Here is a 17828-nt window from a genome sequence, read left to right on the forward strand (position 1 = left end):
GTGCTCTGCAGCGCCACGTTACATCCCGCAACGCCCTGCTGTGATGTTCATACGCACATAGTAGTCAGGATCCGGTATAGGAGACTGCACTACTCAGTATGACACGATGTGCCCTGCTATGACATGAACTTCCACGATAACCTTCGAAGTCAATGTGACTTCTAATGTGACTGTTATCACCATTGTCCATCACGCCCCCAACCGGCCCGTCAGACACCGCCTACCAAGAGTCTGGGTCTGCTGAGGTTTCTTCCTAAAAGGGAGTTTTTTTCTTGCCACTGTCGCAATAGCCACTGCTAATGCTTGCTCTTGAGGGAATTACTGTAATTGTTGGGGTTTTGGAATTTATAGAGTGTGGTCTAGACCTACTCTATCTGTAAAGTGTCTCGAGATAACTTTTGTTATGATTTGATACTATAAATAAAATTGAATTGAATTGAATAGGATACCCAGGGCTCGGTTTACACCTATCGCCATTTCTAGCCACTAGGTAACCATAGGCAGGCTGGGGGAACTCATATTAATGTTAAAAAACCTCATAAAGTGAAATTTTCATGACATGGGACCTTTAAAGCATGTTTGGAGGGAATTCATTAAAAATCAATTGTTACAGTAAATGTCACCAGTTCTCAGTGTTTTGCAACCAACAGCAAAAGCAAAAAAAATGTGCAGTAAAGGCAGAGGACCAGGAAGGTTAGAGAAGCTGGTAAGAGGTCAACACATTTCTTAATTTGAATTTCATTATAGCAGGAGAGAGAGAGAGAGAGAGAGAGAGAGAGAGAGAGAGAGAGAGAGAGAGAGAGAGAGAGAGAGAGAGAGAGAGAGAGAGTGATCAATGATTTGACTTTTAAAGAAGGGAACTGGGAGGAGGTGGAAAATGAGAGAGCTTAACTTTTGTGTATGGGAGAGTGACAATCCCAGAGGTGACAAAAGGCTATTGAGGTTGGCTGGGCACACGGTGATGCAAGTAATTTGAGGTTAAGAGCTCACAGTTGACTAAACAGTTTATCCAAATGCCAGTATATGTAAAGTAGAATACACTCTGATATAATGAAAACAAAGGTTGTGAGCAGCGCTGACAAACAAAGACACAGACAGACAGACAGACACACACACAGACAGACAGAGAGACAGACACACACACACACAAACATACACAATGAAAGAAGGAGATGCAGTAAGCGGCATTTTGCACCGTGGGGGCTCTAAGCACATCATATATGATAAACGCAAATCTCACAGTTCTCATCTTGCTGATAGCACCTGCCAAAGTTTAACACCCACCCAAATATGGAGCCACCTTATTCTTAAGGTTTCAGATGTATACTCTACATGCATTGTACCTGTATTACTGTATTTTTCATATTACCAATATGATTAAAAGATGTGGAACTAATCAATCAATACATTTTTACATGTTCATGTGACTATTCATAGTGCTAGCTGTTTAAGGTGGTAAAAGGTTACCAAACTGTGCTTGCTTTGTGTTGTTGCAATTAAAAGATACACGTGACAGGTAGCCTGGATGCCGGCCGAACTTAGCCCCGCCCACAACATTCAAGGTCGGGAAGTTCATATTCTGACTTGAATCTAAGTATGACCACGTCAGGCCAGCACATCGGCACACTGAACAACACATTGTTTGTTGGTCTTTTCATGGGATTTGTTCAAATTAAGAAAAAAAAAGAAAAACAACGGCCTTATTCTCCATCTGAAAACAGCACACTGTCCTCACCAAAGTTTAAGTTGCATCCTACAATGCACGGTGTCCTTACTATCTTGGTTTACTGCACCAGCTTGTAGGGCCCTCAATCTGTGGCAGTATGATGGATTCACTGGCCAAATAGCCAATTAGGCACTTTGTAGTCTGACACTCTCGCAACAGGACGTTTAATAATAGGGGACACAGACGTGTGTGTGTGTGTGTGTGTGTGTGTGTGTGTGTGTGTGTGTGTGTGTGTGTGTGTGTGTGTGCACACGCTTATGAAGACAACCCAAGGCCTTTAGAGTGATGCTGATTAATGGTCCTGTATAAAGCAACTACACCCGAATCTTCTATTCTCCTTTTTCTATTTCTTTCTTTCCTTGTCTTCCCTTCTGTCTCTCAGTGTAGCTCATCCCATTCCTTCCTCATACACCTTCTCGCTCTCTCTCTTTTTTCTGCTTGTTCCAAAAATAATCAAGTGTCAAGCAGAAAAATGTCCAAACTACTTTTTGCCATTTTCTGACGTAAAGACCTTTGGGGCACAAAGATAATACACTAATTGTCAAGGTTCAGGGAGCAATTGACTAAGTATAAGTGTGCATGTCTGTGAGTGTGTATGTGTCAAGACTTTTTAGAATTGTGCATGAACACACAGTACAATTGTTAAGGTAAAAAGGGCCCCCTGAACACCTCCCACATCTCTCTTTCTTCCTCACTCTCTCTCATTTCCTCCCACTTGTTATTCTCTTGTGTGCGAGAGTGTGCGTGAGAGAGAAGGTCAGAGTATTCAAATCAGCATTTTCTCTTCTCAAAGGGACCTTAAACTTTACCTTTTGCGTAATTGACATGTGGGGTAGGGGAGTCAGTGAAGAGGAGGAGGAGACAAACTTATTTTAATGCTAGACTAACAGATGGATGATGAGGGGGAGAAGAGAAGCTAGAAAGGGAAATTGTTGAAAGCCATAGGAGTAGAGAAAAAAGGAGGAGGTTTGACTTTCATGTGAGAGCATCTGTAGATTTGACTTTTAAAAAAGGAAAGCCGAGAAGAACACAAACAGAGAGAGATAGAGAGAGTGACTCTGATGACCTGCGATCAATTAGGTAAGTGAGAAAGTGAGGAAGGGCACACACTCCATCCTTACAAAACAGCTCTTGCCGCAAATAAAATGTTTATTTTTAGCCATTTTATGTAGTTACATTCATGTTTATTCAGACCCCCACCACACTAAGCCACAGTTCATGTGTGAAAACAACATGCATAGGAACGTCAAGTGCTCCATTTGCATTGAAATGCCAAAACAATTAAGAAGCCATTTCATTATATTCCTCTTATATCTTTCAGTTGGAAAATAACACTTACTACAATGTTTCTGCACTCGAGAATCGGATCACAAACTCTGACAAGAGTGAAAGAATAATTTTACCTGGTGAACGTCATATATAAAGTGTGCACAAGTGATTGCCAGTTTGCAGGATTTTTAGGTTCTTCCACAGTTGGCAAATAAGAAACTGCAGATCACACTCAACATCTCGTAAGACGTTGAGTAGTCATAGTCTAGTTACTCTGTCGAGTCCCTCAGCTGGTTAAACGTCTTCCATTCTGAACATTAAGCCTTTTTAACCTCCGATTACAACCAGCATCACCGATGGGTGTGGTCATACTGTGTGTTACAACTGTACATTTCTACAGCATGCAAGGTGAGGATTTAAACCACTGGAGGTGAGCAAAAACATAATGTTCAGGGGATGTAAAGTTACTCTTTAATGACAAAACATGTATTTTGTGATCAGATATACTGACATATAAAAATGTCAAAGAAAGAAACAAAAACAAAACGCCGGCTAAGTGTGGACAGGCAGCCAAAATGGAGACAAAAGCTGCCTTTCCAATATAGCCAGCTCAGTGAGGACGTAGTATCGGTTGTTTTTCGTCGAGGCACAGTGTGATCCAATAACAATGACAGGCTTTATATGGAACTAGAAAATGTGACCATATTACACCCATCCTCCAATCACTCCACTGGCTCCCTGTGCACTTTCGCACTGATTTTAAAATTCTGTTATTTGTTTTTAAATGCCTGCATGGCCTGGTCCCCCAGTACCTGTCTAATCTGCTCGTGCCCTACACCCCCTCTCGTTTGCTCCGGTCGGCTGACCAGGCACTACTGGTCGTCCCCAAGACCAAACGTAAATCCAGAGGTGACCGTGCGTTTGCCGTGGCAGCTCCGAGACTCTGGAACGAGCTGCCTTTACACATCAGACTGACTGAGTCTCTTGGTGTTTTTAAATCTTGTCTTAAAACTCATTTATTTTCTTTGGCTTTTAACTCAGTTTGAGGGTTGACTTTGAGTTTTGTATTGCTGTATTCATTTTTATTGTTTTATTAATATTGTGTTGTGCCTCTGTTGTATTTTATTGTTTATTCATAGACTGTGTTCAGCACTTTGGTCAACAGTGTTATTTTTAAAGTGCTTTATAAATAAAGGTGGATTGGATTGGATATGTAAAAAAATATTTAAAAAAAGATAGCAGTATCAGTGGTCAGTTGAAAAGTGTAAATCAGTGGATAACTGTTTACTTGGTGTGTATACGATTAAAGTCTTTTGTTAATGAACACTTTCATCGTAGAAGATCTTCTCCATCACATTTGACCGTAAAAATTGTAGACAAAAATTTTATATTTCCAAAAATTGCCCCGGACATCCCTCCTTTCACATAATGCTACAGCTGTTGTTTGTGACATTTCACTGTGACGGATTTAGTTTCCCTCCTGGCAGCCATTCGGTTTAATTCCATTGGGGATGTGAAACAACTTAAGTAAAGACAAACAGTTAATATCTGTGCGGTACAGCTCAGTTTCTTACCCCATCTGGGTGTCCGTCTGAGGCTGTGACCACCAGGGTATAATTATCCAGAGACTCCCTGTCCAGAGGCTTGTCCAGGACCAAATACCCTGTACTGGAGAAAGAACACACAGAGAGTCCTGTTAACCCGCTAGGTATGAGCTTAAAATGGATCAGAACAGGAAAATAACAGAGTACAATAAGAAAAAATACAAGAGGACCAAGAGGAGCAAACACACCAAAAAAGAATACTGTGGCGTAGCATGAGTTGATTTCATACCCACAATATTGTTTCAGATGTTTCCGTTCAAAAATTGTTGATTGTTTACCTTGTTCATTCTCTTGCTGATTCTTCCAGCCATTTTAAAGATTCCAGGGCATGAAAATGTCACTTTATGAGGTTTTTTTAAGATTAATATGCATTCTTCCAGCCTGCCTATGGTCCCCCAGTGGCTAGAAATGGCGATAGGTGTAAACTGAGCCCTGAGTATTCTGCTCTGCCTTTGAGAAAATTAAAGCTCAGATGGGCCAATCTGGAATCTTGCTCCTTATGAGGTCACAAGGAGCAAGGTTACCTCCCCTATCTCTGCTTTTCCCGCCCAGAAAATTTGGCCCACCCATGAGAGAGAGAGACATTGTAGCTTTCAAACTAGCAAAGTGGTCAAGGCCACACCTGAGCACTCCTGAGCAATGCGACAAAGCGACAGCCAATCGGAGTGAAGGGGCAGCATGACGTAGGTCAGCGGCTCGAGTTGAAGAAAATAATTCAAGATGGCGGAAAATGCTTCAGGACATCGTATTTCTGTATATATCTGATATGTTTGGCATTTTATCTCATATATTTTGTTACTTTTATGGAGAAATATATACTTTTAAATCCAAAAACATTGTTCTTGTGACTTAACAATACCTCTGAAGTAACTTTAAGACGTGCTTGAAGGGAGCACCGGAGAATTTCTGTTTACTGTTGCCAAGCAACCAGGAGTAGGCTAGGCACGCCCAGGAGTGCCCACAAGCGAGTGCATGTCGCTCTCTTTTGTAGCTAATGTGACTGTGGGGTAAGGCCTATATAAAAGCATCCAAAGAGCACCATGTCATGGGACCTTTAAAGTAGTTTATATGCTAACTCTCGATCATGGGAACAATTTACAAACCTGTCTGTTTTCTTAAAATGCATATTCCTCTGTATATACACCACATTGGAGATAAATTGTCAGACAACTGACAACACTAATAACAACTACAAAAAAGCCTTAACACCCAGATGTGTATTTTTATTATGATTGTAGGTACTGTGCTGATGCAGATGATGTCTCATACTGTACCTATCACCTCATCCACAATGATACTGAGAAATGGCTTCTTGGCTGCTGCTGTTGCTATAATGGCTAAGACAGTGATGTGCCATAAAAAACAGTAGTTGCTGGGAACAGTCTTTTTTTTTTTAAACCAAAATAAAGAAGTTAAACGCAAAATACCTAAAAACTACAGTATGATCTTATCAGAATCTGAACATGAATTAATTACAATCAATTAAATAGAGACTTCATTATATTTTACTGGCCAATAGTGATTTATAAAAAATATATAGGTTTATTGGTAAATAACTATTTCTTTTTTTATATATATATAAATCTGTGAATTATTAGTATGGTTCACTAGTCATATAATCTCAGACTCAAGTTATTTATTTAATACAATTCACCAATCAGAAATGTCCAAACGATATAGAAGATAAAAGTCAGATTTAAGGGCAAATGATTAACACATAAGTAAAAATCAACCCTATAAGATCAACAGCTTCAGTGCAGCCTGTCTTTTGACCAATCAAAAACCAGCAGAAACATTTGATGTTGGCCTTAATTGATTACACTTTTTTTATTTGCCAAGTGAAGATTTACATAATGATTGAAGTGTTTTTAATTAAAGCTACTTTCATGAATTAGAGACCATATGAAATGCAAATGTTCTCCAAATATTGACAGAGTGTGTGTGTGTGTGTGTGTGTGTGTGTGTGTGTGTAGATGTTAAGTGGTCTACAGAGGAAAGATGTGAAGCGGAGTTTATTTTTTCAAACAAACTAAAAAACATTTCACTTATATTTATAGATGATTCATGAAAAGCAAAGTCTGTGAACGCGCGTGTGTGTGTACATGCACACACACGCGCACACGCGCACGCGCGCACACAAACACACACACACACACACACACACACACACACACACACACACACACACACACACACACACACACACACACACACACACACACACCTTGCTTTCTCATTTACACCACACATTTTGACACATTTTCTTCACACGCCTTTTGCTCTCAACCACGATAATTCACATGTATTCATCGAATGGAGATGAACCTTCTCAAAGCTCATCACTTGCTTCCTGCACTGATGCTGGCCCTTTTATTTCTTTATTAAACTAATCTGAATCTTTTGGCCATTAGGGTGTGTTCCATCAATGAGCATAGAGTATAGACTAGAGCATTTAACTGAGCCAAACTCTGCACAAAGGCAATAAAAAATCACTCAGTTCTGTGCCAATATGAGCTGCACGGCATGTTGCACTTGTGCGGTGGAAAAGAAAACTTGGCTAGTCTTGATAGTGTCATAATGCACATAGCACAACTAAGGCACAGAGACAGTTTGGCACATATTTAGAGATTTCACCAACAGAACCCTTCAGATACTTCTAGAATGCAGAAATTAAAGCTTGTCTATTCATTTTAATCATTGCTGTTATGGATTATTATGCAGGGGACTACGTTACTTAGTTCTTTTCTTTTATTCTTAATCCTCATTTGTCCGTCATTCTTGTTCATCGTTTCCCTCCCAGTTCTCTCTACAGTTTGTCCATTTTTTACTCCGTCCCTGCCCTCCTCTCTTATCTCTTACTCTCTCTCTTTTCTATCTATCCTTCCATCCTTATAATTCTGCCCTTTCTTTTGCAGTCTTTCACCATACTCTCCTTTGTTTCTCTCTTGCCTCCTCCCTCTAGAAATGTAGATAGGATCTTTCTCCAGCATAAGAAATGCATTTTTAATTAAAGCTGCGAGCAGCGATGGACGGGCCCTCGCGCCTCTGTGTGTGTCGGGGTTACCGGCGGACGTTGCTCCTTGCGACCGTGCATTCGCGCAGCACTCAGACGCCGCAAATCGTCAACAATGAAAAGGGAACTCCCTGCCGAGTTCAACGATAGCTCACACAAGTCTCTACGTTATACGGTTCATTAGCTGTGAAAAGGGGCGTGGCAAAAGCGTACGTGGCGGGTCAAACCAACACCAATTAAAAAGGAAGTCTGTGCTGAGTTCAATGATAACTCACATAAGACTACCTTAAACGGGTCAAAAGTTATACCATAGGGGGGCGGGTCAAACCATCACCAATTAAAAAGGAACTCTCTGCTGAGTTCAATTATACCTCACACAAGACTCTACCTTAGATGGGTAAGGTTTTATGAAAAGGGGGGGGGGTGGCTTAAGCAGAGGGGGTGGGCCAAACCATCACCAATGAAGAGGGAACTCTCTGCTGAGTTCATTGATACCTCACAAAAGGGTCTGCATCAAACGGGTCATTAGTTATAAAAGGGGGCGTGGCTAAAGCTTAGGGGGCGGGCCAAACCATCACCAATGAAGAAGGAACTCTCTGCTGAGTTCAATGACACCTCACACAAGACTCTACCTTAAACGGTTCAAATGTTATGAATGGGGGCGGGGCCTGAGTAAGTGGGCGTGTTTAAAGTATAGGGGGCGGCTCAGTATCACAGGTAGTCCACACATTCTGAGTTTCATGTAAATCGGATGATGTTTGTCATATAAGGCACATTTCCTGATGCCAGCGGGGGGCGCTATGACCAAAAGTCAATTTTGGCCTGTAGGTGTCCTCAGGCCTGGACCCTTGTCAATTGTGAGAAATTTCGGGCAGATAACGTACACTCAAGTTACAACAACTTCTTTGTTCATCGCTAAACCCTCAAAATGGCCGCCACGCCACGCCCACACCGTCTGACGAAAAGTTTTTCTTTTAATAACTTTTCATCGTTAAGGTGTTGGGATGGTACAGACCAAGTTTGAAGTCCATCGGATGAAATCTCTAGGAGGAGTTCGTTAAAGTATAGCACCTTGACTTTTAGGCCTACTTCCTCTTGCCACTAGGGGGAGCTATGACTTTAAGTTAATATCGGCCTATATTTGTCCTCAGGGTTGGACTCTTATGAATCCTGAAAAGTTTCGAGGTAATCGGACAACGTACACTCGAGTTACACCCACTTCTTGTTTCGGTGGCGAAACGTACAAAATGGCAGCCCCGCCACGGCCACGCCCTATGACGAAAAGTTTTTCTTTTAACAACTTTTCATCTTTAACATCTTAAGATGGCACAGACCAAGTTTGAAGTTGATCGGATGAAATCTCTAGGAGGAGTTCGTTAAAGTACGACATGTGGAAATGGCCAAAATCGCACTAATTTCGAACATTTAATTCAAAATGGCGGACTTCCTGTTGGGTTTAGGGTATGGCTCTAATGAAGTTTGTTGTACATCTTGACATGTTACATATGTGTACCAAGTTTCGTGAGTCTTCGTTAAACGCACTGCAGGGGCTCAATTTTCGTAACTTTCTAGGGGGTTCTAGCGAGACATTTTTGTGCGCCTATTCCCGAAACCCTTAAAATACGTAAATTTTCACCAGACTTGATGCGACAGCCAAATTTGGTGAGTTTTTGAATATATTAAGCCCCTTAAAAAGCCAATTCATTTGACGGGAAAATAATAATAATAGAAAGAAACAATAATTCCTTCAGTTTCAATAGGGCCTTTGCCGCTGTCGGCGCTCTGGCCCTAATGACCACTAAATGAATAAATACAACAAAAGCCCTCAGAGTCAGTACGTGTGTGTGTGTGTGTGTATTGGTGTGTTAATGTGAAGCCCTCGGCAGAGCCCGAGCCCTGAATGATATCATTTAATCTGCTTTCAACGCATGCAGACACAGACTTTTACTACATACTTGTGTATTGCCATGGTTGTACAGTATGCACATACTAAGATGCCCAAAAAAGAAAAAGGGTAATGCTTTAGTTTCTGAAGATACTAACTTCAACAAGCTCCAGTTTTGATCAAACATAATGGTGTGTGTGTGTGTGTGTGTGTGTGTGTGTGTGTGTGTGTGTGTGTGTGTGTGTGTGTGTGTGTGTGTGCTTACTCCTGCTGTAGTGCAAAATGTCCATGAAGGTCTCCGCTGTGGATTTTGTAGGTGATGGGGTCCCTCTCCCGATCCACTGCCTTAAAAAGTGCAAAAACATCCAGTTTAAAATCAATTTAAATGAACATAATTGAACATGGGTTATGTGGATAAGGGGGTAGCTATTGAGTTCATATGTAAGGAGCTGTGGAGGTAACAACCTGTGGTATATAGAGTCTGAGTGTACCTGCAGATTAAGCAGTGTAGCTCCAGTTCTCATAGCTTCACTGATCTCCAGGCTGTATTGTTGCCGCGGGAACCGTGGAGGGCTCTGGTTGTTTGGGGGCAAAACTTCAATATATACCGTAGTAATGGATGACCTAAGGAGAGAGAATGAGAAGGAGAGAATAGGGTAAGGCGGACAGGACAGAGAGAGAGATTACAAAGACAGATAGAGAAACAGCCTGTAAGAGAGAAGCAGATAATGTGTCATGTCGGAGAGGGATGAGAGAAGAGAAGAAGGAAGAGAAGAGCTGGAGGGCACCACAAGAGGATAGTGGGTAAAAGCGCAGTGTCAGGAGGGTGAATGGTCTATTAATTAATTTAAGAGCGGCTGGCCTGTGTTTGTTTCTTTGCACTTCATGCTGTGTTTAACTAATCGATAGGAGAGTGAAGCCAACAACAGTGTGAGTTGCAAAGAGACTAGACAGTGCTCGACTGCTGGGCTTTTACAAACGTCTTTTTGCAGGGCTTAACGTTTTCTATGGTGCATTTTGACAAACCTATCCTGATGTTTTAATGATTTATTCATGTAGAGGCTAGTGCTGTTTTGCTGAGACAAAAACCTTAAAGATGCAGTAAGTAAGACTTAGAAAACTAACTTTCTGTCATATTTGCTGAAACTGACCCTATGTTCCAGTAGAACTATATAAAGCTGGTAATTAAAAAATAAAACATCCATCCCGCTCCCTGTTCAGATGCTCCAATCATGGCCGGAGGGGGAGGGTGTCTAACTGCGTGTCAATCACTGCTCTGCACACACATTCATTCTCCCTCGTGGGGGGAGGGGCTTAGGAGACTGTTTGGGCTTTAGCAGAAAGGGGGGGGAGGGACTGAGAAGTTGTTGATGTTCAAATTATTTGGCTAAGTCCTGGATCTTCACAATCCTACCTACAGCACCTTTAATCTTTATAGTAATTCATTTTAATAAATAGACCTTTTTCACGGCAGACATGTTGACATGTCATAGTAGGAAAAGCACAGGTGTATTCAAAACCATTAATGATGGCTGCATTCCACTTAGGAGAGGCCCCGGTATTGTGCATGCTGACTCACTGAAATAGCTTACTGGGACACTTGATGGAATTGAGCCATTGTTAAGGTTATGAATTTCAGCTGTGCTTTTCCTACTATGACTAAGTCAAAATGTCTGCTGTGAAAAAGGTCCATAGAGTGGTACTATCTTGTTAGGGCAGTATTATTCCTTTACAATCCCATCCGTTATTTATAGATGAGCCCTGCACTAGAACACATAAACCTGTAATATCATATTTAGGCTGGGTACCAAGCTTCAATAGTATTGAGTAAAACATGTTTTTTCAATACCTAAGGCATAGGTGTCTTTGGTTTGGTTTGGTTTATTTATGGATATAGAAAGACAACAAAGGGGGATCCAAGGGATAACATGTAAAAGTGAAAAACACTTTTTTCCAACATGGTCCCTAATGTAAGAGAACAGGACATACAACACATGCAAACACATACAGTCCTAAGATTAAAACAATAAAAAATAAAACTACACATCAAAAACCAGCTAAATCACCATGACCTACCAAACAATAAATTTCTCTGTCCCCAATCTAGATTATATTTCCCCTAATTATCTATTTTATTCCATAAGTAGGCCCTAACTTTATGTCTAAAATCCCTTTTCGTTACTGCCATTTTAATATGAAGTGGAAGACTATTCCATAAAATAATTCCTGTATAAAAAAAGGATTTTCTGGCTTCACTATTCACACATGGCACCTTACATGAACGGACACTGGCCCTAGTCTCATGGGCATGTTGAGTATGTACCATTAAAATCTGAAATCCCAAATACTTTGGGGCTACACCATTAATAATACTGTACATATGATTCAGTTTAAGTTGTTCAACTCTAAGCTTAACAGGCAGGAACTCAACCCTCTTAAACTCATTTCTTCCCACATGATACCTAGAAGGTTTAGACAGTATAAAACGGATCATATTATTTTGCATAATCTGCATGTCATCAGTGTCAGTGAGCCAATAAGCATGCATCATGCTTGTACAAAGATCTAATAATGCTTGTGATTGGCTGTCTAACGTTACAAGTCGTAGAGGCATGCAGGAAAAACTACGTTTACACACAGAGACGGGGCTCACTTAAAACAGATTTTATAAAATTGGTATCAGATATTGAAGTAACGGTACCAATATCGGTATTGAAAATGTTTGAAAGATACCCAGTCCTAATCATATTAGAATTAATAATATAAAGGGGTTTGTACAGATGTCCAGAAGTGAATTTAAGAATGAATGCAGTGATTATAGAGATGACTATTAAGTAAAGTTGTAGAACAAGGATAACAAAATCAACTGTGGATGAGAAGTGGATTCAGAAATGCCTTAACAGGTAAGGACACTTGATTAAAATGTTTCAAGAGGGAATTACAAAAATAAAGGTTTTGTAAAAAAAAATAGCCTTAAAGGTAAATTAAGGGAAAGAAAAAAAGGCAGTTACATTGAGTTTCTAATTAAGGAGGGGATGACACCAAGACAAAATATATTTTAACTATGAAGTCTTAATTACACAGTGTTTACTTCCACTCTGATAAATAGCTTTGTCTGTTCAATAAGCTGTATTCCCTGACATTTTTTAATCAGCTTAACACTTATTCCAAAAACAGCATGTCACCATAATGACCTACAATTGACAGAGCTGTTTATTTCCAGCGCTGTACTGTAAATAGCTTATGTCCTTGTGTCAGTTTTTCTTTATTAATATATTCAATTACCTGGCTCAAATTGACTTGTGTAGAGGACTACAGCCCTATGGCAAACTGACTGCATTACATAATTGGGATATAACAATGTACTAACTGCAAATTCGAATAAGACCCAACTGGAAACAGAGTTGGCATCTAATATACCATTTATTTGAGATAATTCAGTCATGTATTTTGATCCTTAACACCACCTTCCCAAAGGAACAAGATGCAAGAGAGCTGGGACTCTGAATAATGACTTCAAAATAAAACGCTCCATTGGCAGGGAGCACGACTTTGTGTAGACAATAGTACTGGATACTTTGTGGGAAATTTTTTTCCTTGTTGTATATTACACCACTGAAAATTTGCATTAATCAAAAGAAAGCGAACAAAATAAAAATATATACAAATAAATTCATTGAGCAGCTGTACCCCCAGACCTATTAAGATAAGTCTCATATCTAAAAGAAAAATATATTTTTAACCTTTCCACAGAGGTAAAGAACAAAACTACAATATAGTATATTTAATATTCGTATTATTATATCAAAAACCCCATTACATACAGTTGCCACCTTTTCATCAAGTAGCTTTAAAGTCATACGAATAGTCATATTCAACACTGTATCAGTGTGCAACACACTGTCTATAGATGATCAGCTTTCAAACTCTTTATAAAAGCTGTTTATTGAGTTAAATGTTTAAGGTGTTTTTTAGAGGCATTAACAGCCATCACATGGGAATAGTCTAGACTTATTTAGCCATTTTTACTTAGAACATTTGAGGATCACCACTTGAATCTAAAATAATCATTTGAGTTTGGACAGTGTTTGGCTGCACAGCATGAGTTTGCATTGACTGGCGCACCAGCGGGTCAGTGAGGTTTACAGGTTTAAATATATTGAATTATTTCCCTCCTGCCTTTTCAAAGGAAGAGTTGAGGCCTGATGCTGGCTCACATGAAAATAACAGTGGCTCGCAGAACATAATCTGGCTGAAAATGTCATATTAGGAAGAAATAGTTTACCACTCTTCTACCTTGATAGTACAATTCCAATCGTAACTTTTGTCAAATTGGTCATTACTAACACTTCTTAAAGGTGCTGTAGGTAGGATTGTGAAGATCCAGGACTTTTGAACATCGACAACTTCTCAGTCCCTCCCCCTTTCTGCTAAAGCCCAAACAGTCTCCTCAGCCCCTCCCCCCACAAGGGAGAATGAACCCGTGTGCATGAGCAGTGAGACACCCCCGGCCCTGACTGGTGCATCTGAACAGGGAGCGGTGGATTTTTGCAAATCGCACCACAGGCTGTAGGTGGTGCCAGAGGAGCCGGATTGTTTTTTTTTTTATTACCTGCTTCATGTAGTTCTACTGGAACATAGGGTCAGTTTTAGCAAATATGACAGAAAGTTAGTTTTATAAGTCTTACTGCATCTTTAATTAACGGGTTGGTAAAAAGCCCAATTATTCCCATTTTCAGTTTTGCCCCCACATGACGTGAGTAATGTTTGGTTTTAATCAACCTAAATTTCAGGGTAAGAATCTGCAAGGATTTAGTTTGTGTTTCTACTTGGCGAGAGTGCAGAGTTTCAGCAGGGAGAGAAGGGAGAGATTAACTCCACTCAAACTGAATAATCGACTGAAAAAGCCAAAGAACCTTGGTTCTAAACAATAGCCCACAAAATCTGTTTATATTCACAACAATAAATAAATAAATAGAGTAAAAGCCGGAAAAAATGCAAGCTGCCAGAGAGAGTGAAAGCCAGTGTTTTATTGAAACAATTCACATGGCATTATTGATGAAAACCGATTGAGGGACTGGGACTCAGTCGTGGTTTCTACTGTAGCTGCTAGTTGGGGCCTATTTTTCCATCCTAAAACTCTGTCTATCAATAGACGCAATTCCTTCTTCTAAAACTTATTTAATATTGACAATCAACTTCATAAGCCATGGTTAAATATAACTCTTCCTACTTGTACAGTACACACACAAAGAGAAACCACATAAACCAAACAGACTTGCACATCAAATGCACAGTAAATTAACTGAGTGGTTGGCAGGCCAAAGCCTAATGTTTCTGCTGTTAATAAAACCATTGATTGTAATGGTCTCTCTGAATAGTAGAAGTGGCACTATTACTACTACTATTTATAATATTACTAACACTGCTATTAATCTGTTGACATACATTTTGCATCACATTTGGTCAAGTACTGTACATGTAATGATTTATTTGGGACTAAAGCTGTATGACTTGGTGTTGACTTGGGGCTTCAGTGCCAAGCTTGTGATTAAAGCAACACTAGAGAACTTTTCCCGCTTTGGTCCCCCTACAGGTTGGAACTGGAATTGTCCCATTATGTCTTACTCAAACTACAGATCTGGCAAACTTGCATAGTACAGTTATAGCCGGTAGAGACCCGCAAAGCGAATGCAGAAGTGCTGTTCACTCTGTTTTTTTTTTTTTTAGTGCAAGAGTCCAATTTGAAATAAATAATAAAGTTACAAATCTAGTTTGTTCGCTGTCTTAACGGGAGTTCAATGGAGGATTTTACTCTGCATTTAGTGGATATAGTGGAGTGGTACGGCTCACGCCTGGGGGTATGGGGGCGCAATCAGCCACTTCCAATGGAGGAGGAGAAGTCTTCTTAGCTAGCTTGCCAACATTGGCCACTAGTAGGGAGTGGACAATCAGGAATCACTTTTAGGGTTGGAGGTATGTAAACACTGAGAATTCTGTATCAGAAGTCTCTTTCCCGAAATTCAGCCATGGTGCAGAATTACAGCCACTAGAGCCAGTCCTACAATGAGCTTTCATTAGGATGTGCCTTTTCTGTGTCTGTAGCTATTGAGGAGGAGAGAGGGGGGGGGGCAAGGTGGAGGGTGGGGGTGTGGCCTTGACCTTTGCTCGTTTGAAAGCCATGATGTCTCTCTCTCTCATGGTTGGGCCAAATTCTCTGGGTGGGCCAAGCAGAGAAAGGGGAGGTAACCTTGCTCCTTATGACCTCATAAGGAGCAAGATTCCAGATCGGCCCATCTGAGCTTTCATTTTCTCAAAGGCAGAGCAGGATACCCAGGGCTCGGTTTATACCTATCACCATTTCTAGCCACTGGGGGACCATAGGCAGGCTTGGGGAACGCATTTAATGTTAAAAAACCTCAAAGTAACATTTTCATGCCATGGGACCTTTAACACAGATGTCCTGTGGGTGTGCAGGATTTGGAGTTGTTTAAAGGCACATTTGACAGAGCTGGGCCAAGTAACAAAAGAAAAAAAAAGTCATATGAGTAATATTTATTGAGTAATTGAAGGAACTTCCCCAACACTGCTTGCGACTTGCAAATAAATTACTTTATACCACTTCTATATTTTACTATATGCCTTTTGTGCAAAATAACTTCTTTATCTAGCTCTCTATCTAGCTATTTATCTAACATCTTATCCTGTCTGATCTGTTCTCTCCTAACCCTACTGTTTGATGAAAGTATAAATGAGACCCCGGAGCATAAGCGGTTTTCAGTATTCTAGGGTGCATCTATCTAGGCCATGCAAAAGCAATTCTATACCATGTATCTCAAGGGTTCTTCAACAGTTCCAGCCCCCTAACATGAGATGTAATACTGACAAGCTGAGATCCAAAGTCATTATAGAAATGCTCATGCCACTCATGTCTTGGGACACACGGCTCATTTTGGGTCCTGACCCGTAGTTTTAACAAATCAGGTAGCAGAGATGGATATTGATTTGTTATGCCGGTTATGTTTTCAGCTGAGATAAACAGGGGGTCTGGGGAAATTTGGGGACAATCTGTGAGCCAATCACTGGAACCACCTCAATCTGCAGTGGCTCACATTTTGTATTGATTTGGCAACTACATAGCTGGGGCCAGCTGGGGAGACAATTCGATGACAAACATTCTTGGAGAGAGAAATTCATTGAAGTTGTGACAACTAAATCGTTATATTTTATCATTTTATTACAGATATAGGTAAGCAATGGTGAAAATTAAAAAAGAAAGTATTGAACAGTCTCCAGATCAAATTAAACATCTGAGTATTCAGTGACTTCCCGGATATTCTCAATTGACCTGCTGAGCCTACATGAACCTATTGAACTAACTGCCTTTCACATGGGCCTACCTAACGAGCAATCAGCGGCAAAAAACAAATCTTTATTCAATAACCAAGTGTTTCTTTTGTTCTGTGCATCTTATTTAAAACGCAGAGACTTGGAGTGTTTATCCTGTCTGCAAGGACACCACATACTTAATTTATCCTTTTGTTGAGACATTCCAGAGTGCAAAACACAAAGAGCTACACCCAAGTGTGCTGTGAGTATCAACAAACCACAGGCTGTTGCTCACGCTGGCGCAGGAGCTCAGTTTGTCTGGCTTTTGTTTTCACTAATGATAATTTCTCATAGTTTTCCTTATGGTGTTTCCGTTAGATGATATGCAAGAAGACAAGAAAATGAAAAGGAGGGACAATGGGCATCAAATGGCGTTAGCTCCTTTTTTTCTGCAACCTGCAAAAGCACATGGCCCTGTCCTCTGATGTTTCTTGAGTCACGTTGAGGCATGGTGCTGTGAAAACTCTCTTCCACTGTAGCTGCTACATCAATCTATAGAGTAGTGTAGATTGACCATTTTCCAGTGGGTGAACTGTTCGATGGCTTGATTTGCTTCTCTTCGGAGGTACTGCATGGTAATTGCTAAAACTAAAATTTCACAATTTAACAGTTTTCTGCCAGAGTTTAGCTACCTAATCAATACACACAGAGTAATATTGGGAGCAGCCGCATTTTCCATGAAATAACCCAAGGTGGGGAATAGCCAGAATCTGTGTGTTTGCTGAAAGTTATTGCTCCTTATTGATTTAATCCATGAAGGAGAGATGAGGGGCAGGAGATGGGAAACAGGAGGCAGGGAAGAACAAAAAATGTCACTTTATCAAGTCGGTCCTTATCCTTAAGAATGCGACAGGGCCACAGTGTATTACATTTAGTTTCTTTTACAGGCTGTGGCATTTATTCTAGATGCCATGTGTGCCAGCATTTGCTGAAATCATCCCT

The 17828-nt window shown here is 40.4% G+C and overlaps 1 protein-coding gene across 1 annotated transcript in view; it reads right to left on the reverse strand.

The window, feature by feature from the left end:
• LOC114548571 (protocadherin-15-like) overlaps window positions 1-17828 on the reverse strand; it is a 142330-nt gene that overhangs the window by 88168 nt on the left and 36334 nt on the right. The window contains 3 exon segments of the mRNA XM_028568558.1: window positions 4570-4663; window positions 9763-9842; window positions 9989-10121. Coding sequence (XP_028424359.1) covers window positions 4570-4663; window positions 9763-9842; window positions 9989-10121 — 307 coding nt within the window.

Source organism: Perca flavescens, chromosome 21 (genome assembly GCF_004354835.1).
Source record: "Perca flavescens isolate YP-PL-M2 chromosome 21, PFLA_1.0, whole genome shotgun sequence".
In the NCBI taxonomy this organism is placed as follows: Eukaryota; Metazoa; Chordata; class Actinopteri; order Perciformes; family Percidae; genus Perca; species Perca flavescens.